This window comes from Pelophylax lessonae, assembly GCF_965119305.1.
Source record: "Pelophylax lessonae genome assembly, chromosome: 3".
NCBI lineage: Eukaryota > Metazoa > Chordata > Amphibia > Anura > Ranidae > Pelophylax > Pelophylax lessonae.
Window position 1 is genome coordinate 78,451,625 of NC_138770.1, and position 21,027 is coordinate 78,472,651.

A 21,027-nucleotide genomic window follows, 5' to 3' on the forward strand; every position below is an offset into this window, starting at 1 on the left:
TAACCAAAGGACCAGTTTACTGTCCTTTAGACTTCAAGTGGGGCTGGACTGTGACCAGTGGGAGTGTAAATTTTCCTGGCATCATTGGGAGTAAACATCACCACACTTTATTAGGGGGAGGAATAGTGCCCCATTGTTAGTGTCAGTGGGAGAAATGGTGCCCCATTGTTGATGTCAGTTGGCAGAATAGTGACTTGTATCAGTGGGGGCAATAGTGCCTCAAGGGCTGGATAAGGGCAAGCAAAGGGCCACAGTGTTAAGACCACTGCCCTATACCTACATTGGCATATTCCCTGTCTCCTTTCTCCATGATACCACCACTTACCTTTTCTTTCTGGATCATCTTCTTATACAGGTAATCTGGGTAGGTCCTCATTGGGAAGAAGGAGCCGGAGCCCTCCGCACACATGAAGACGCCATTCTCGTACACCACACGGCCATGGCTAATGGTGACCAGTGGCACTCCGTGGCATCGCATATTCTCGTAGGGGTTGAAATCTCCAGCCTGGACCTGGGTGCTGGCAGAGATGGTCCTGCAGAGCAGATACAGACAGACAACCAGCAATAAACAACCTACAAGACTGAAAGAAGCAATATATGTAAAGTCTAGTGTTGCTCCGATACTCCGTTTATTATCGGCAAGTATGACTACCGAAACTTTCAGTCAAGTACTCATCGATACCGAGTAGCGATACATTGCAGTGCGATTTGCATCAATACCAAAAAAAATTGGCGCAAATCGCATTCCTGTCTGAATCGCATGCAGTTTCCCCCACTGCTCTTGTGTGTATAGAAAGGGAAAAGCACCATCTAGTAGGCAGTTTATTAAAAATGTTAGAACTCACAGTACGTATCTGGCCAAATGCAAAATCTGCATAGGTATCTCGGTTGGGCCGATGATAGCAAATCACGTCTGCTGGAGGTGCTTACAGGGCTGAAGGAGAAGTTCTGGGACCCCGTGGGTATAGGGCGGAAGTGATGTCAGCTTGGGGGCAGACCGCCTCTACATCTCCTCCAGCAGCCGTGATTTGCTATCATCAGGGGGACTGGAAAACTTAGGCAGATTTTGCATTTGGCCAGCTATATAATGTGAGTTCTAACATTTTAAATAAACTGCCCACTAGATGGCGCTTTTCACTTTCTATACACACACACATACAGGAGCGGTGGGGGAAATCGCATGCGATTCAGACAGGAATCACACCACATTCCTGTTCAAGATGCGCGCAATTCTTCGCAGTGTGATTTGCGCCCATTCATTTTGTATTGACGTAAATCACACCGCAAAGTATCAGTTTCAGTAATAGGAGCATTTGTGGGAGTACCGATACTTACGCAAATGCTTGGTATCGGCACCGATACCGGTATCGTGCATCCTTAGTAAAGTCAATGTTAACATTTGACCGTGAGCACTGCACAAATGAAGAGAGGAGATCATTATATAAAGTCTTTAATTAGTACAGCAGCTAGAGAAGGCGAGAACTCACTGTGCACCTATGTGGATTAAAAAGCCTTGAGCAGCAGCTACTGAACTCAGTAGGAGAAGGAGAGAGCGCACTGTGCATGCACACAGTATAAAGGCCAGGGGCAGCTGCTAGGGGACGCACAATTATAATGTCCAGACTGTCCTGAAAAGGTCAGGACGGAGGAGGATTGAGGGGTCAGTGTTTTTTGTAAAAAATTACCCCCCGCAGCTGAATGCGTAATGGGAGGGGGTGCAGCATTTGAGACAGGAGGAGTGTTGGTATGTACTATTTAGGACATGGGGGGGGGGGGGGTAGAGTTGGAAAATATTGCTAAAGGGAAACTTACACTTTAATTGGAGCAGTGTTCGGGGTGGGTCGGAGTGGGTGGGGGCACGGGGGTATCAGGCTGCTGGAGAGCCAAATGGTTGCTTTGCGTGTGAGAGCAGCATTCTGACTCTCCTGCCAGCACAGGGTTTTTTAACATATTTATTAAGCTATGTACAGCCTGGCTGCATTATAATAATACATTTCAGAAGTTCAACTAGACTTAAAGGGTGACACCGCTTTGGTGAATAAAAAATAGCAAATACAAAAAATAATATATATTATAGCGTATAAAATTGGGACTCAAATCATAATGTAATTGAATGTCAATAAAAATGACCTTTCCTTTTTAATCTGCAGTGCTGTATTTTTCTATAAAATGCAATGCAATATGGCTACCTGGAGGCGTTCTGTACACAGATGGTATACAGAACACCCCCTGAAAATTTAATTTTCTGCTTGTGTGATTGACTTACTGATTTTCCCAGAAGTCTACACTAAGAGTCAGATTTTTGGCATCCCCAGCAACAAAAAATGTATTTTTAGTGAGGAAGGGATACAGAACCTGCCACTTTGCTCATTAGAGCCCTGCGGGTGCAGCAGCTGATTTATAATTATAAACCCACCCCAATACAGATTCACTGAGCACATGGACACAGACAAACAAAAATCTATTTCTTCAGAATAATGAAAAATAGGAATCTGCAACAAAGTTTGTTAAAATCCTTGCAATGTATATAGAACAGTGAGAGGGGAATATGTTTTTCTCTAAAGTTACTCTTTAAGAAAAACAAGGTCAGATACTTTTCATTCAAGTGCCACAATAACTAAACTTTTTCATTCAAAAGGTGCAAGAGAAAGCTTTTGAGACAGACAGTACAGATCTAAAACTTGGGTTCCCTGTATTAAACAAACACAAACGACAAACAGAAACATACGCAACTGCAATATATCAAAGGATTTGTAATTCTGTCCAGCCTGTGATGTGATCTACACATCTCTGCCACACTGCACAGCCAGGAGGGTGGCTCTGCCACCTCTCTGTGTCATCCTCTCTCAATAGACAATGAACTAGCATCATCACACTGTGGATACACGGTTCAATGAGCATGCGCGTGAGACTGGAAACCGTAAGGCTCAACCAGGAAACAGAAATGTCTTCCTCAGTTTGGGGTGTCTTGCAGGATTATTTAGGTTGCAAAAGTGGCTGAACAGAATTAAAAACCCATTTCACATACACTATATTGTCAAAAGTATTGGGACACCTGCCTTTTCACACACATTAACTTTAATGGAATCCCAGTCTTAGTCCGTAGGGTTCAATATTGAGTTGGCCCACCCTTTGCAGCTATAACAGCTTCAACTCTTCTGGGAAGGCTGTCCACAAGGTTTAGGAGTGTGTCTATGGGAATGTTTGACCATTCTTCCAGAAGTGAATTTGTGAGGTCAGGCACTGATGTTGAACGAGAAGGCCTGGCTCACAGTCTCCGCTCTAATTCATCCCAAAGATGTTCCATCAGGTTAAGGTCAGGACTCTGTGCAGGCCAGTCAAGTCCCTCCACCCCAACTCGCCCATCCATGTCTTTATGGACCTTGCTTTGTGCACTGGTCCAAATCATTTGGTGGAGGGGGGTTATGGTGTGGGGTTGTTTTTCAGGAGTTGGGCTCGGCCCCTTAGTTCCAGTGAAGAGAACTCTTAAGGCGTTATAATACCAAGACATTTTGGACAATTTCATGCTCCCAACTTTGTGGGAACAGTTTGGGGATGGCCCCTTCCTGTTCCAATATGATTGCACACCAGTACACAAAGAAAGGTCCATAAAGACATGGATGAGCGAGTTTGGGGTGGAGGAACGTGACTGGCCTGCACAGAGTTATTACATACCTGGCGGCTTCTGGATCCCACACCACAATGTCGGCATCGGCTCCGGGGATAATACGCCCTTTACGTGGATACATGTTGTGAATCTTGGCTGCGTTGGAGCTCGTCACAGCTACAAATCTGTTCTCGTCCATCTTTCCTCCCACCTGCAACACAAACACATTGTTGTGTAAAGACAGGGACAGCATAAAGCAGGAGAAAAATATAAAACCAATGAAATGAAATAACTCCAAGGGTGAACACTGCCTTAAACCTGACGTGGAATGTGTGCATTCAATACCTTCTCTTGTTCACTCTGCCCCACTATGTGCTCGCCATACAATAGTTTTCAATCAAACCATTTTGTTTTTGAAGAAATACATTTTTTGGGACCTATTGGTGCCATCGCTGGGTCTGCTTGATGCTCTTTGTTCCAAGTTTGCTAGGAGGGGCTGGCAGGTTCCTTTAAAAGTCACAGCACCCTGGTTTAGATCGTCTTTCAAGAGCGTTCTAGGAAAGAACACATCTCAAGAATCCTTTTAGAAGTGCATGCTCCTCTCTGATGGCCAAGCGGTGTTGCATTGCTGTGCCATCTGCTGGTGAGTTGCTTCAGCATGTACACCGGATCAGCCATAACAATATGACCACCCGCCTAATATTGAGTATGGCCCCCTTTTGCTAAAATAACCCTGACCCATTAAGGCATGGACACCAAAGTAACATCCACATGAATGGCAGGACCCAAGGTTTCCCAGCAGAACATTACCCAAAGCATCACACTGCCTCTGCCAACTTCCTTCTTATACTGCATCCAGGTTCCATCTCTTCCCCAGGTAAGTGACGCACACGCACTCCGCCATCCACATGATGTAAAAGAAAATGTGATTCATCAGACCAGGCCACCTTCTTCCACTTCCAGGTTTCATCTCTTCCCCAGGTAAGTGACGCACATGCACCCGGCCATTCACATGATGTAAAAGAAAATGTGATTCATCAGACCAGGCCACCTTCTTCCACATCCAGGTTCAATCTCTTCCCCAGGTAAGCGACGCACACGCACCCGGCCATTCACATGATGTAAAAGAAAATGTGATTCATCAGACCAGGCCACCTTCTTCCACATCCAGGTTTCATCTCTTCTCCAGGTAAGTGACGTACACGCACCCGGCCATCCACATGATGTAAAAGAAAATGTGATTCATCAGACCAGGCCACCTTCTTCCACATCCAGGTTTCATCTCTTCTCCAGGTAAGTGACGTACACGCACCCGGCCATCCACATGATGTATAAGAAAATGTGATTCATCAGACCAGGCCACCTTCTTCCACATCCAGGTTTCATCTCTTCTCCAGGTAAGTGACGCACACGCACCCGGCCATCCACATGATGTAAAAGAAAATGTGATTCATCAAACCAGGCCACCTTCTTCCACATCCAGGTTTCATCTCTTTCCCAGGTAAGTGACGCACACACACCAGGACATCCACATGATGTAAAAGAAAATGTGATTCATCAGACCAGGCCACCTTCTTCCACATCCAGGTTTCATCTCTTTCCCAGGTAAGTGACGCACACACACCAGGACATCCACATGATGTAAAAGAAAATGTGATTCATCAGACCAGGCCACCTTCTTCCACATCCAGGTTTCATCTCTTCTCCAGGTAAGTGACGTACACGCACCCGGCCATCCACATGATGTAAAAGAAAATGTGATTCATCAAACCAGGCCACCTTCTTCCACATCCAGGTTTCATCTCTTTCCCAGGTAAGTGACGCACACACACCAGGACATCCACATGATGTAAAAGAAAATGTGATTCATCAGACCAGGCCACCTTCTTCCACATCCAGGTTTCATCTCTTCTCCAGGTAAGTGACGCACATGCACCCGGCCATCCACATGATGTAAAAGAAAATGTGATTCATCAAACCAGGCCACCTTCTTCCACATCCAGGTGTCATCTCTTTCCCAGGTAAGTGACGCACACACACCAGGCCATCCACATGATGTAAAAGAAAATGTGATTCATCAAACCAGGCCACCTTCTTCCACATCCAGGTGTCATCTCTTTCCCAGGTAAGTGACGCACACACACCAGGCCATCCACATGATGTAAAAGAAAATGTGATTCATCAGACCAGGCCACCTTCTTCCACATCCAGGTTTCATCTCTTTCCCAGGTAAGTGACGCACACGCACCCGGCCATCCACATGATGTAAAAGAAAATGGGATTCATCAGACCAGGCCACCTTCTTCCACATCCAGGTTCCATCTCTTCTCCAGGTAAGTGACGCACACGCACCTGGCCATCCACATGATGTAAAAGAAAATGTGATTCATCAGACCAGGCCACCTTCTTCCATTGCTCCAGTTCTGGTGTTCATGTGACCATTGTTGAAGCTTTTGGCTGTGCACATAGGTCACCATGGGCTTCACACACCTATACACAACAAACTGCGATGCCCATTTTTTTCTGCTTTCACCACATCAACTTCATGAACAACATGTTCACTTGTTGCCTAATATATCCCACCAATTTTCAGATGCCATTGTAACAAGATTTGTTATGGCTAATCAGTGTAAATCTAAAGGGATGCTGGGGATGTGTTCTTTCATCGAATGCTTTGTAACAAAATGATTGATGGGAGAGAAAGCTGAAAACTGTGAGAGGTGATAAATGACAGTAAGGATTAGGAGATTAGGAGGAGAGGGAACTGAGAGGAAGCACTTCAGACATGAAATGAAGGCAGGCTCAAGACAGCTGGGGCAGCTTGAAAACATTTTAATTTTAGAGATGCAGGTTTGCAGGCAACTGAGAATAATCATTTTGCAACACAGTAGAGGACTAACTACCAATGTGGGAAAAATAAGGTAAGGCTGGAGTTCCACTTTAGCTGTGATGAAAAAAAAAGTTACTTTGACTCCAAACTTTAAAGGAAATATATATATATATATTATTTAAAGGGATGCTGACCAATACTATCTTACAGACAGAAGAGACTCTGCAGTACTGCATATGAAACATACTCATCTAAATATGGAGGAACAAGTGTGAAAAGTGTCCTCCATGTCTAGATACTGACAGTACACTATAGCTCTTATATGAGCATTGACCCATAACAACCAATGTTACATCAGTGTGCCATGTTCACGAACGCCATATCTTTTCTACAATATGTTTAAATAAAGTCTCATAGTTTAGATTTAAACAAAATACTCAACCCAAGGTTATGGTTGTTTTTGGATTTTATGATATTGTACACATATGGCTGAAAGAGACAACCTCCCTTTGGGGCGATTTACAGCCCGATGGGAAGACCAGTTGGTAAATAAATGGCTATTTCAAATATAAAGACACGCTCCCCCCTGATGTGACCCAAGTACACGCTGAGACGCACTCACCACGCCTTTCTCCCATATGACGCTCATGCGGTCCTGAACTCCGCCCATTCCGTGTGGAATCTTGGTGAAGTCCTCTTTGCCCATGGCTTTCTGTTTGGCGGTGAATGTTCTGTGGTCTGAGGACACAACGTTCAGTGTGTCGCTGGAGGGGGAGACAAGTGCCATTAGTTATTACCATGGTCCATTTATAATAATATTAGCATAAAAAGGTCAGGGATACAAAATGGGAGCAAGCTGCTATTTCTTTTAAAGTGGTTACTGAATCAGTCCACCCAAAAGAGATTTCTTTACTTACAGAATCTAGAAGACCTTCTAACAATTACAGGATGTGAGATCTCCCATCGCAGACACCAGCTACATTCCTACATTTGGGGTGCTTCTGCCTACTTTAGGGTGTTTCCACTCTTTGTTTCATTCTTTATAATAATAAATTAAATTAAGATTCAACCGGGACTAGCGACTAGGTACACCCTAGACAAGGGGTCTCCAAACTTTCTAAACAGAGGACCAGTTTACTGTCCTTTAGACATTATAGAGGCTGGACTGTGGCTAGTGGGAGTAGAAAATGTCCTGGCATTAGTGTGAGTAAACAATGCCTCAGGCGTGATGGTCAGTGGGAGTAGAAAAATTACATATCGCTTGTTGTCAGTAGAAGAGGAATAATGCCCCATCATTATTATCAGTGAAAGAAAGGGTGCCCCATCATTGGTGTCAATGAGAAAAATAGTGCCCCATCATTGGTGCCAATGAGAAAAATAGTGCCCCATCATTGGCATCAATGAGAAAAATAGTGCCCCATCATTGGTATCAATGAGAAAAATAGTGCCCCATCATTGGTGTCAGTGAGAAAAATAGTGCCCCATCATTGGTATCAATTAAAAAATAAAATAGTGCCCCATCATTGGTATCAATGAGAAAAATAGTGCCCCATCATTGGTATCAATGAGAAAAATAGTGCCCCATCATTGGTATCAATGAGAAAAATAGTGCCCCATCATTGGTATCAATGAGAAAAATAGTGCCCCATCATTGGTATCAATGAGAAAAATAGTGCCCCATCATTGGTGTCAGTGAGAAACATAGTGCCCCATCATTGGTATCAATTAAAAAATAAAATAGTGCCCCATCATTGGTATCAATGAGAAAAATAGTGCCCCATCATTGGTATCAATGAGAAAAATAGTGCCCCATCATTGGTGCCAATGAGAAAAATAGTGCCCCATCATTGGCATCAATGAGAAAAATAGTGCCCCATCATTGGTATCAATTAAAAAATAAAATAGTGCCCCATCATTGGTATCAATGAGAAAAATAGTGCCCCATCATTGGTATCAATGAGAAAAATAGTGCCCCATCATTGGTATCAATGAGAAAAATAGTGCCCCATCATTGGTGCCAATGAGAAAAATAGTGCCCCATCATTGGCATCAATGAGAAAAATAGTGCCCCATCATTGGTGTCAGTGGGAGGAATAGTGTCCCATCATTGGTATTACTTGGAGGAATAGTATCCCATCATTGGTATTACTGTGAGGAATAGAGCCCCATCATTGGCATTGGTGGGGGTAATAGTGTCCCACCATTGGTATTAGTGGGAGTAATAGTGCCATATCATTGGTGTCAGTGGGAGGAATAGTGCCCTATCATTGGTATTAGTGGGAGAAGAAGAGCCCTATCATTGCCCTATCAGTGGGAAGAATAGTACCCCATCATTGGCATCAGTAGGAGGAATAGTGCCCCATCATTGGTTTCAGTAGGAGGGATAGTGCCCCATCATTGGTATTAGTGGAAGTAATAGTGCCCCATCATTGGCGTCAGTGGGAGGCATAGTGCCCCATCATTGGTGTCAGTGGGAGGAATAGTGCCCCATCATTGGTGTCAGTGGGAGGAATAGTGCCCCATCATTGGTGTCAGTGGGAGGAATAGTGTTCTATCATTGGTATTAGGAGGAGGAATAGAGCCCTATCATTGGTTTCAGTGGGAAGAATAGTGCCCAATCATTGTTGTCAGTGGAAGGAATAGTGCCCCATCGCTGATATTAGTGGGAGTACGAATGCCCCATCATTGGTGTCAGTGGGAGGCATAGTGCCTCATCACTGGTATTAGTAGAAGTAATAGTGCCCTATCATTGGTATCAGTGGGAGAAATAGAGTCCCATTTTTGGTAATGGTGGGAGAAATAGTTCCCCCCATCATTGGTATTAGTGGGACAAATAGTGACACATCATTGGTATTAGTGGGAGGAATAGTGTCCCATCAATGGTATCTGTGGTAGGAATTGTGCACCATCATTGGTGTCAGTGAGAGGAATAGTGCACCATCATTGGTGTCAGTGAGAGGAATAGTGATCCGTCACTGGTATTAGTGGGAATAATAGTGCCCCATCGTTGGTGTCAGTGAGAGGAATAGTGCTCCATCACTGGTATAAGTGGGAGGTAGAGAGCCCCATTGTTGGTGTCACTGGGAAGAATAATGCCCATCGCTGGAGTTAGTGGGAGGAATACAACGCCATTGTTGGTATTAATGTGAGGAATAGAGCCCCATTGTTGGTGTCAATGGGAAGATTAGTACCCATTATTGGTGTCAGTAAGAGGCATAGTGCCCTATCATTGGTGACAGTGGGAGGAATAGTGCCCCATCATTGGTATTAGTCACTTCATATTTCACCTGTGGCATTTAGGACTTAATTTAGGACTACATTTTATTCCTATTATTTTACTATTTCATACTGACTTTTATGTTTGTAGCATGGAGCTTTTTGCAGATTAAGATTTCTTAAAGATTTAAATTGGACTGTGTATGGGGCTTCTACTTAATCTCTTCATATTTCACATGTGTGGCATTTGGGACTTATCTAGGACCTCTTTTTTATTTGCATTATTGCACTTTGCAGTCTTATATCTACTTTCATGTGTGTAATGTGGCGCGCTTAACTTTTTTTTTTGATTGATTTCGTCCAGGCACTGTCAAAAGGGAGCAGATTACATCCTCTTCCATACCTCGAAGTAGCAGATATAGGTGTCAGCTGCAAGAGGGGGCAACGGGGCACTTTTCAGAAACACTTTAAATCAAGTCCTCATTCATCTCTGTATCTCTAAACATTGTGAAGCAATCAATTTTAAAATTTCACAACACAGGCACTGTGTTTTTCTAGATGAGCAGAATTTTGGAAGACTTCCAGCTGTGAACATACACCAGGCATTTGAACATTTCTAAGCATTAGACCAGGGGTAGGCAACCTTAAAGAGGTAGAGATCAACCTAAACAATGGGAGAAGTCAAAGATCATCGGGCACAGTGTTGCCTCCTCACACCAGATTGAAACCTCTAATTGTCATACTACCGTGTTGTAATCGTGTGCATTGCACGCCAAGCATGGGTTTAAATCAGGTGGTGAGGAGGCAACATATCACCTCCTCACCACCTGTCAAACACACTCAAATCGCTTTTCAGCAGAGCAGAATTGCCTGCTGCCCTTGTGCATGAGCCCTTAGTTGCATTCGGCAGCGGTACTCTTAGGGCTCATTTACACGCAATGTTGGGGTGTAATAAAACCCTGCGGTTGAGTTGCAGTTTAACTGCCCCCCAATCTCTACCCCTTTAGCTGCTGAGGCAGCAGTCAAAGGTGTACACATGCCGCAGCAGGAATTAAACCCCCTGTTGCTTTTGGTGAGTACTACCGCCTGCCAATTATGACCCATTTAAGTAAATGGGGCCACTCTGCAAGCGCTCTGCAACTGCATGCTTCTGTGGGGTTCAAGGGGTTAAAGCAGGTGGCGAGAAAGCAACACAACGCTGCCTGCTCTAAGCCCTTGTTTGCTGTACTGTACAAGGTTGTAGGGCATTTGCAGAGCGGCCTCATTCACTTGAATGGGTCATGCTTGGCAGGTGCTACACCCACCAAACATGACAGGGCGTATAACTTCTGCTGTGGCTGCTACATGTGTACACCCCTGACCACTTCAGCTAAAGGCAGGGATGAGAAAAACACATCTTCACTATATGGTTTTACCACTCCCCAAACTGCAAATGTAAATGAAACCTTACTATTTTGAGCCCCTATAAGGTCACTTTCACACAGGCGGACCGTTCAGATCCGCCTGTCCGTTTTTGTGGCAGATCTGAACGGTCCCCCCATGCATTCCTATGGGGCATCGGATGGCAGTGGAGACATGTCCGCTGACATCCGACCCGATCCAATCCGTCAAATCTGGACGGATGGAAACCCTATTTTCCATCCGTCCAGCGGATCGGATCGGACGGGATTGGATTGGTCCGTTCCCATCCGATTTCCCCCATAGAGACGCATGGGGAACTGACAGCTGTGTCTCCGCACACAGTACGGAGACACAGCTGTCATCCTTCTGCTCAGCGGGGGATCGGCGGCTCGATCCCCCGCTGAGAAAAACGGAGTACGTTTGACGGACAGTGTGTGTGAAAGAGCCCTAAGGCTGCTTTCACACAGACGTGCTGAGGTTCACCTGTCCCAGTGCATCTGCAACTTTCCTGGGTTAGCTGCGTTTTGCCATAAACTTCTATTATATGCTGCAGGTGTTGTGCACGTTCTGAAAGCGCACCAAAACTCCTACATTCCACCACTCTGGAGACCGCTAGCTGGGATAAGAGGTGAAGTGTATTTAATATCACTCCACATGGGACAGGAGCCAGCACTACAGAAGAGGCATTGGCCTAAGTGGCTCTTGCGCTATACTACAGCTCCAAATTTACAAATAGTCCTGCTCTGGGATGGTGGGCCAGTAAGGCCAGACTGCGATCTACCAGTCACCTGTCCACAATCTACTGGTAGATTGTGATCTACTGGTTGCTGACCCGCGCCCTAGACACTCCCTGAAACCACTCTAGAGTCTTCGTTGTGATCTCTGAGAATATTTGAGACTGAATAACTTCACACTAAAATCAGCTAGAGAGATCAGGGGTTACTTGTTTTAAAGCCTAACTCCAGGTTTACTTTTCACTTTAGATTGTTCATCTACACCAGGTGTGTCCCACATGCAGTCGCAGCCAGTTTAGCATATGGCCTGGGCCCATCTGGAGGGACGCCGGCGCGAATTGTAGCAGGCGTTCCTCCTGTGACTCTTAGTGGATAGATGCGGCTGCCAACCCAGGTTCTCTACACAGCCAGCGATTACTTGTGGGGATAACTGCTGGACACCCTTTGCCTGCATCCAGCAGCGATCACTGCAGGTCATTGCTAGCTGTGCAAAGTGCTGTAAATAGGTGCAGCCCTTTGTGACCTACCCGCTGAGAGCTGCAGGAGGAACTGCTCATCAGCTATCCTTATAATTAGTGTATTTTATGAGCGGCCCAAGACAATTTCTCTTCTTTCAATGTGGTCAAGAAAGATCAAAGGTTGGACACCCCTGGTCTAGACCAAGCTGGTCCAAACAAACCATTTTCTTTATTAACTATTGCAACTGCTGTCAACTCTGTATTAACTGTATGTAGCATCAGGTACATACAGTATATAGTGCTGTGTTCCAGCAGCAGTACAGGGACTTCCCATTTTAATGAACACAAGGCTGCCTCTGATTGGCTGAACTTCAGATCATAACAAGATCGTCCGACTCTGCACCTCAATCAATTCATTCAAATAAAAATTTTTCCTGTGAATGGATGAGCCCGACTTGATTTTGTCCCAGCAGCAGATGGGAAGTCCATGTACTGCTGCCAGGACACAGCGCTATTACTGTATGGAATTGATGCTACTATATACAGTTTATACAATGACTATGGCCGCAGCAATGAGCAAAGGCAATAGTTTGGGTCAGCTTAGCCCAAGTGAACTATTTAAAGTGAAAGAAAACATGGAGTCGGGCTTTAAACCCCTGTTACGGCTTAATATGAATATGTCAGGACCTGGATTTGAACTTGGGACCTCTGCATGTTGGGTAAGTTCCCTGGACAATTTCTTGAGTGATCCTGGCATGAATCTTAGTTGCCTTGAACTTTGAACTCTTTCTCCTCCCATGAACTTCCCAATTTAAGCCAGGTCTCTGCACTTCCTGGTTGCCAGAATATTGTGCCTTCTCCAGCCAATATATTGCTTTTGTCTTTTCCTGCTGCCGTCCATATCTTCGCTCCCATTCTTTACCGAAACTACGCTTCTGCCTAATCCCAACCTGCAACTATTCGTTACCGATCTTTGGCTTGTTCCTCGACTACGCTTCTGCTTGGTCCCTACACGCTATATTTGCTACTGGACCCTGGCTTGCTCACCTCTAGGTGGGGTAATCCTGAGAACCGTGACCTGGTGCTAACACACAGAAAAATCCATCTCCACCATCAGGAGCTCTGGTGAACACTGGTTAGTACTTCGATTCTGCACCTCAGGTGAGCCTGCGTCATCTGCCAGGGGGACCTGCCTGTGTTTCTATCCTGCTGGCTCCTGTGTGAGCTTCCACTGCTATAGCAACTGGTCTTCGAGCCTGACCCCTGATCGTGATAGAATAGTTGAATGCCCATAGTCTGGGCACAGGTGAGCTTTAAGTTTGAAAATGTTTAGTATAATAATTGTAATACAACGAAAATTGTATATTTACATACCTTATGAAGCTTGACTGGAATACTCCCAGGACATTGCTAAGTGAGGCCTAGTCATCACTGCTCACTTTCACCATCACAGGAGTGAGCTCTCAAACTCTGAGCTCAGAGTTACTGCATCAGGGGAGAGAAAGCACATGTGAGGGGGGTTTGAATCAGAGAAGGAGCTCACTCCTGTGATGGTGGAGGTGAGCAGTGACGACTAGGCCTCACTTAGCAATGTCCTGGGAGTACTTCGCAACGCACTGGGAGTATTCCAGTCAGGCTTCATAAGGTATATAAATGGCCTACACCTATAACAAGGGTATTATTCATCTTTAGTTAGAGCTGCACAATTTGTTTTAATCTTCAAACATCCCTTACCTGCATAGGCAGGTTTTTTGTAAAAGGTGAACCATCCTTTTCAGGGATGTTAATTAAAAAACAGGAATCGACCAATGTGGCCAGGCATTTTGTAGAATGTCAGAATGCAGTTTTTTAGTCTATGTGTACAAAGGATTGGTCCACTGACAGGAGGCAGGGATGTTTTCCACAGACTATGCAGGAAAGTTTTTGGTAAATGCTATGTGGCCAAACAATTTCCTGTGGGGTGTAACATTTTTCTATGATTAAATTATATGTATCCATTTCAGTAATGCATGGTCTGGGGAGCACAAATCTGTTTGCACATAGAATGCAAATGTAACTTTTTGCGATGAAAAAACTTTCCCCACCAGTAGATGGCTCCAGTGCAGTGCTTTTAAGCTGCTCCTATAGTTCAGGATGCAGAAACATGAATTTGTTACAAAAAAATCAGTTACAAAGTCTTGTGTCCGTTCACACTACCGCGGCACGACTTCGGGGGCGACCTGTGAAGTCGCGTGCACTGCGACTTTGGCACGACTTGCACGGACTTCACATAATTGAAGTCAATGCAAGTCGCTCCGATGTCGCCCCGAAGTAGTACAGGAACTATTTTCTAAGTCGGAGCGACTTGAGTCGCTCCTATTAGAACGGTTCCCGTAGAACAAAATGGACCGCGACATGTCAGGCTGGCAAGTCGCCTGACAAGTCGCGGTAGTGTGAACCGGGTTTGGACATTAATGTAAAATAGTTGTAACATAAGCTATAAACAGATCTTTTCTGGCTTTATATTTACAATCAAGAGAATGTATGCAGGGAAGGTAGGTTAGGGCCGACGACCCCTCACTTACTTGGCCAGCAGGCTCATGAGGTAGCTGGGGGTGTTAGGATCCAGCCGGAGAGGAGGGACGGTGACGTAGGCTGCAGCATGTGACCAATCCTGATGGTAGTAGTGGAGACCATTCAGAGTAGAGTGGGCCGTGGTGGTCTCCCCATAAACAATTTTCCCTGGAGGTTACAGTTGAGTTCTTAATTATTACCAGGCAAGGTGATTCTGGACACACACACTATATACATAATATTAATCGCCTGCCCCAGATCACTGAGATTATATGGAATCCCTAAAGGTGACCCAGAACAGTACCTGTGATCAGGTGGCATCCTGTAAGATCCTGGTGATCAGGTATGATTCTATCTTATCCTAGTGATCAGTATGATTCTGTATGACACTGGTGATCTGGTAAAATTTCGGTATGATGCCAGTGATCAGGCATGATATTATATGACATTGATGATGAGGTCAGGACCTGGTGATTAAGTGTGATACTAGTAATGAGGTGTGATCCTGTATGACTGGTCATCTATTGTAATGCTGTATAGCATTGAAGATCTAGTTTGACTCTTTATGATACTGGTATTCAGGTTTGATCTGGATACTGTGTTGGTGATTTGGTGTGACCCTTCATGACAGAAAGGTCTAGGTATGAATCTGTATGTTACTGGTGATAGGATGTGATCTTGATCCCTAGTGAACAGTTCTAATCATGATGATCTGATGATTAGGGGGTGATCTAGATAGAGTCCAGCAATTGTATGTGATCTAAATGCAAGTCTAGTGATTGGATTTGATCTGAATATGTGTCTAGTTATTTGGTGTGATCTGGTTATTTGTGATCTGAGTGAGCCTGGTAAGTGACTGAGACAAGTTATTGGCTGTGATCTGGTGGCTGGGTGTTATCCGACTATAAATCTGGTGATTGAGCTTAATCTGGATAGAAGTCTGGTGATCAGATGTGATTTGGATATTACTGTAGTCTGGTGATTGGCAGTGATCTGGATACAAGTCGGGTAACTGGGTGTAATTCGTATATGAATTTGGTGATTGTGATCTGATGATTAGGTGTGATCTGAATGATCACTGTGATTATCAGATGTGATATGGATGAGACTGGTAATTGGCTGTGATCTGGTGATTGTATGTGATGTGGATTATAATGTACAGGAAGTCTGGTGATTGTATGTGATCTGGATAGAAGTCTGTGATTGGATGTCATTTGGATATTAACATGGTGATTGGGTGTGATCTGGATAGAAGTCTGGTAACTGGGTGTAATCCGTATACAAGCTTGGTGATTGGCTGTGATCTGGATATAAGTTTGACGCTCAGGTGTTATATGGATCCAAAACTGGTGATTGGCTGTGATCTGGTGATTTTATGTGATAAATAAAACAAAAGTTGCCACGCTAAATGATCCAAAGGTGAAACAAATAAAAATTGCTATGAAAACAGTTCATATAGTGCTCCAAAGAAGTAAGTGGTAATGAACAAAAAAGTCTCTTGCTGGGTGTCCAATGGGTGGTGACGTCTATGGAGGAGTCACTTTTGACGAAACATGTAGGGCAGAGTCTATGTCTGATGTGACCACGCAAGCTGAATCTGTTTACAAGCGGACTAGTTCCTGGGAACTTTTGATTTTCATATGCTGACTTATAGCTGGATTTCTGTAAGTTCTTAGCATCACTTTGTTTTAATAAAACCTTATACAGTTTTACACTATGTGGGCAATTTCTTTATTCCTCATGGGTTGTGAATTGGAATGGTTTGCATTGTCAGCCATGACACCATCCTCTTTAGCAGTGTGTCTAGACTATTAATTCAGAGTCTAGCATTTTGGTAAGCAAGGATTTTGTACAATCCACAGTGAGGTACACTCGGGTGAAGTTTTATACAGCATCCCATTTACTTATTGGACACCCAGCAAGAGACTTTGTTGTTCATTACCACCCACTTACTACTTTGGAGCACTATATGAACTGTTTGCATAGCAACTTTTATTTGTTTCACTTTTGGATCATTTAGCGTGGCAACTTTTGTTTTATTTACGGTTTTAACACAAATTGTTCCATTGTGGTGTTGCCAGCGGCTTTCATTGATTTTGCCCACCTGTATATCCTACTGCGCAATCATTTCTCTCTATTCAGATTGTATGCGATATGAACATAATGTAAGTCTGGTGATTGGATGTTATTTGGATTTTAGTCTGGTGTTTGAATGTGATATGGATTGAAGTCTGGCAATTTTTAGGTCATCTAGATAGAAGTCCAATGATTGGATGTGCTTTGGATATTAGCCTGGTGATTGGACCTAATATGGATAGAAGTCTGGCGATTGTATGTCATCTGGACAGAAATCTAGTGATTGGATGTGATTTGGATCTTAGCTTGGTGGTTGGGTGTGATCTAAACATGTGCCTGGTGGTAGTTGGGTGTGATCCTGAACAGCCCTGGATCTGGAAACCTGTGATCGGGTAACACGCACACACAGCTGAGGGTTCTCACCTTGCATTTTGGCAGACGCAATGACATCACCTGCTGATATACTGGAAATGTTCACCAAGTAGATAGGGCAGAAGGTCTGAGAAGCAGAGACAGAGAGGCGGCTACAAGATTAGTACAGCCAGACACACGCTGGTTAGATTGAGAAGGACCACAACACAAGAGATTATATTAGCTGATACAGACAAACCACAGGAAAAGTGATGAGTGAATCCATCCAAAAACCAAACTGGCCCATGGCAATTTTTTTCACTCACATGTCCCATCTGCAGACAACCAGACATGTCAAGAGAGTTACAATTGGCAGATTCCTGAATTGTGTGATCCCCTGCAGATCAGATCCTTTTGGCAAGGAATTCTGTTTGATCACCACATGTGAGCACAGGTGAGAAGTCAGCAATATGAAAACATGAGAAAGGAAATTCATAGCACAGGACAAGCACCATGCACAGCATATCTATGGCCCAGTATGCTAAAAGACTGTACAGCTAATGGTGTAGGCTGTTCACCATGCAGTAATTTTAGATGACTATATGGAAAACTGGGTGGTATCAAACTCAGTGGGGACCTGCTGGGCGAAAATACGCTCTGACTGACTTTTGTCAAACTTATGCCCAGTACACGCGATCCGAAAATCGGACGACGCTCCGTCCGTTTTTGTTTGGTTGCTAGGACCTCTTAATTATATTCGCAAATGGGAGAGGTTACTTACGATACGAATTTTCTCGGACGAGGATTCAAAAGCTTCCGGTATGCATACCACGCCGTAGCGGGTGAGGGGAAATGATGTCTACTGCTCACCATTTTTTTCGGACGAACAACATACTGATAATACGATCAAAATGTTTATGCTTGCACGACCGGATAATATCGGGCGAACTGTCGTGATCGCCTCTCGTAAGCTGTGTACTAACGATCAGATTATCGTCCGATCTTTACACAAGCGTTATTTTTCGTCCGATTTTCGGATCGTGTGTACGGGCCATAAGACATCAGCCTTTGGCCAAAATGCTATCATTGTGTTGTTATCAGGTGCGACTTATCTGAACAAATATGCACTTGAAGCCTAACTCCAGGTTTTCTGTCACTTTAAATAGTTTGTTTGGGCCAAGCTGGCCTAAACAAACTATTTCCTTTATTAAGTAATGTGGCTGCTGTCAGCGCTGTATAAAATGTATGTAGCATCAGGTACACTCAGTATGCAACTTTGTGTTTCGGTAGCGTTTCAGGAGACTTCCCGTCTTCTGCTGGAAAAAAAATGAGTTGGGCTGTGTGCTCATCAGCCATTCAGAGGAAGCCTTGTATTTTTATCAATCAATACAGGCTTCTTCTGATTGGCTGGGGTGAAAATTGTGTCGTCATCTGTCCACCTCTTCACCTTGGCCAATCAGATAAAGCCTTGTATTCATTGATAAAAATACAAAGCGTCCTCTGAATGGCTGAGAAGCACTCAGCCCAACTCTCACCCCAATTCTGTTCCAATAGAAGACAGAAAGTCTCTCAAAAAGCCACTGAAACTCAGAGCTGTATCTTCTTTGTAGCCGATGTTCTATTTATACAGCGCTCACAGAAGCCCCATTACTTAATAAAAGGACATCGTTGGTTAGGGTCAGCTTGGCCCAAAGAAACTATTTAAAGTTACAGAACACCTGGAGTTAAGCTGGCCACAGACACAAAATTTGGCCAGTTCAGCAGGGACCAGCCAAGTTTCAATCCATCTATGACCGTTCCCACAGGACAAAAGGTGATCTAATGAAAACTGGCAGTGAATGTTTGCAGTGCAGTATGGGAAAACAAAAAGGGAGAATATGAATGGTAGCAAAGCCATTGTACTAGAAAAAGGAGCCATGTACAGGACTCACAGAGAACAACATGTCACATATAGAAATGAGAATTATACACTTATAAATGGCCTGAACACTTACTGGCACTATATAGCAGATGTCAGCATGTCAGGTGAGTTGTCCCTAGTCAGTAGTATGGGTGCCCTGAATGCCAATACCAATCCAGTTTTCTTTGTTCAGAGCCTGGCTTTGCTCCCTAAACCTCAATCTTGGCTAGAGCAGTGTTAATTTTGACGTCAAATTTCAATTTAGTTTTAGTCATAGTCTTTTGACTAAAATGCCATTTTAGTTTTAATCGTGTTTAGTCATCTGAATTGCTTTAGTCATTTTCACAAGTACATTTTAGTCATCTAAAATCTAATGGGTTTAAATTGTAATAAAGTATTCAAGCATTTCTCTAGAATTTCCAAACACATAATATACTCCTGGAGTAAAAATCTAAAAACATGTTATTTATGGTATTGAGGTTTGAACATGTACAACAGATACAGATTCAGCCATTGTGATATATATCGAGTGTTAATTTTGACATCAAATTTCAATTTAATTTTAGTCATAGTTTGAATAAAATACATTTTTTTTTATTTTAGTGATATTATAGTCATCTGAATGGTTTTAGTTTTGGTCATATTTTAGTCGACTAAAATAGTGTTCATTTCGTCGACTAAAATATTTTCGTCACACACAAAGCGTTTGATTCGATTGAGTGTCCGGTTTATTACATGGATCAAACTGTTATATGCCAAACCAATGGCCCGAATTTGGGTTAATAACCACATTACAGACCCTTTCTTCATTCATCATGGCACTGGGCAGGGGTGCCTGTTGTCACCCCTGCTATTTGCCTTAGCAATTGAGCCATTGGCAGTGTTGATTACACAGCACTCCTCCATCCGTGGGTGTAGAATTGGTACGTTGGAGGTGAAAACGTCCCTATACGCAGATGACATGCTCCTGTACTTTACAGATTCCAATAAGTCTTTAACCATATCCTTAGAAGTTACTGTTCATTTTAGGGAATTCTCCAGTTTTAAAGTCAACTGGAGTAAGTTCAATATATTCCCCTTTGACCCGCACAATATCCCAGCAGTACCCCCCAATGACCCCCCTGCAAGTGGTTGCTAAATTTAGATATCTTGGGTTGGAGGTGCAACAGCCTTTACAATCGTATGTAGCCAATAATATTTCTCCTCTGACACAAGGGCTTAAGCATACTTTACTTACTGGGTCTAAATTGCCCCTGAACTTACTGGGAATAATTAATATAGTCAAGATGATTTTTTTTGCCTTGTTTCTTTCCTGATCTACCAAACGCCGCAGTCGCAACTAATAAATAAAAGACTGTATGGAACATCTCTTGGTGCCTCCCCAAATGGTATCCTATGGTATAATCAATAAATTTAGGAGAATTATACAAATTATCTGAAGCTCAACAATCGGAACATATATTAACTCCTTTTTTACCTTAAGGCCTGAACTAGGTATTCCACCAAATTACCGTTTCTTTTATATGCAGCTTCGACATGTAGTGACAGCGCAGTTTGTCTTACAGAGAGTTCCCCTTCAACCATCTAGACTTGAGACCTTATTGATTGATGAAGATCACACAAAATTCATTTCCAGATATTACTCCCTTCTATTGTCCGATTCTTCCTTCTATTGTCCGACGGATACAATTAAGTTGCAGTGGAAATCTGATATACCAAGTCTAGAGGATAATGCCTGGGAGGAGTTGGTAGGGTCCCAGCTCTCCAGACTCCTAGCAGCAGGGACTAGTTCAACTTAAGTATTTACACAGGATCTATTACACCCCTTCTAGACTTTATAAAACGTCTCTGCAAAGTCCCGTCTCCAGAGTGTCATAGATGTTATGCCGCTTTCGGAGATT

At 43.6% G+C, this 21,027-nt stretch overlaps 1 protein-coding gene across 1 annotated transcript in view; it reads right to left on the bottom strand.

The window, feature by feature from the left end:
• DPYSL5 (dihydropyrimidinase like 5) overlaps nt 1-21,027 on the bottom strand; it is a 180,430-nt gene that overhangs the window by 16,308 nt on the left and 143,095 nt on the right. Inside the window, exons 7-11 of the mRNA XM_082251156.1 lie at nt 17,299-17,374; nt 14,811-14,967; nt 7,060-7,201; nt 3,676-3,818; nt 326-533 (exon numbers count right to left, since the gene is read on the bottom strand). Coding sequence (XP_082107282.1) covers nt 326-533; nt 3,676-3,818; nt 7,060-7,201; nt 14,811-14,967; nt 17,299-17,374 — 726 coding nt within the window. The remainder of the gene's footprint in view (nt 1-325; nt 534-3,675; nt 3,819-7,059; nt 7,202-14,810; nt 14,968-17,298; nt 17,375-21,027) is intronic.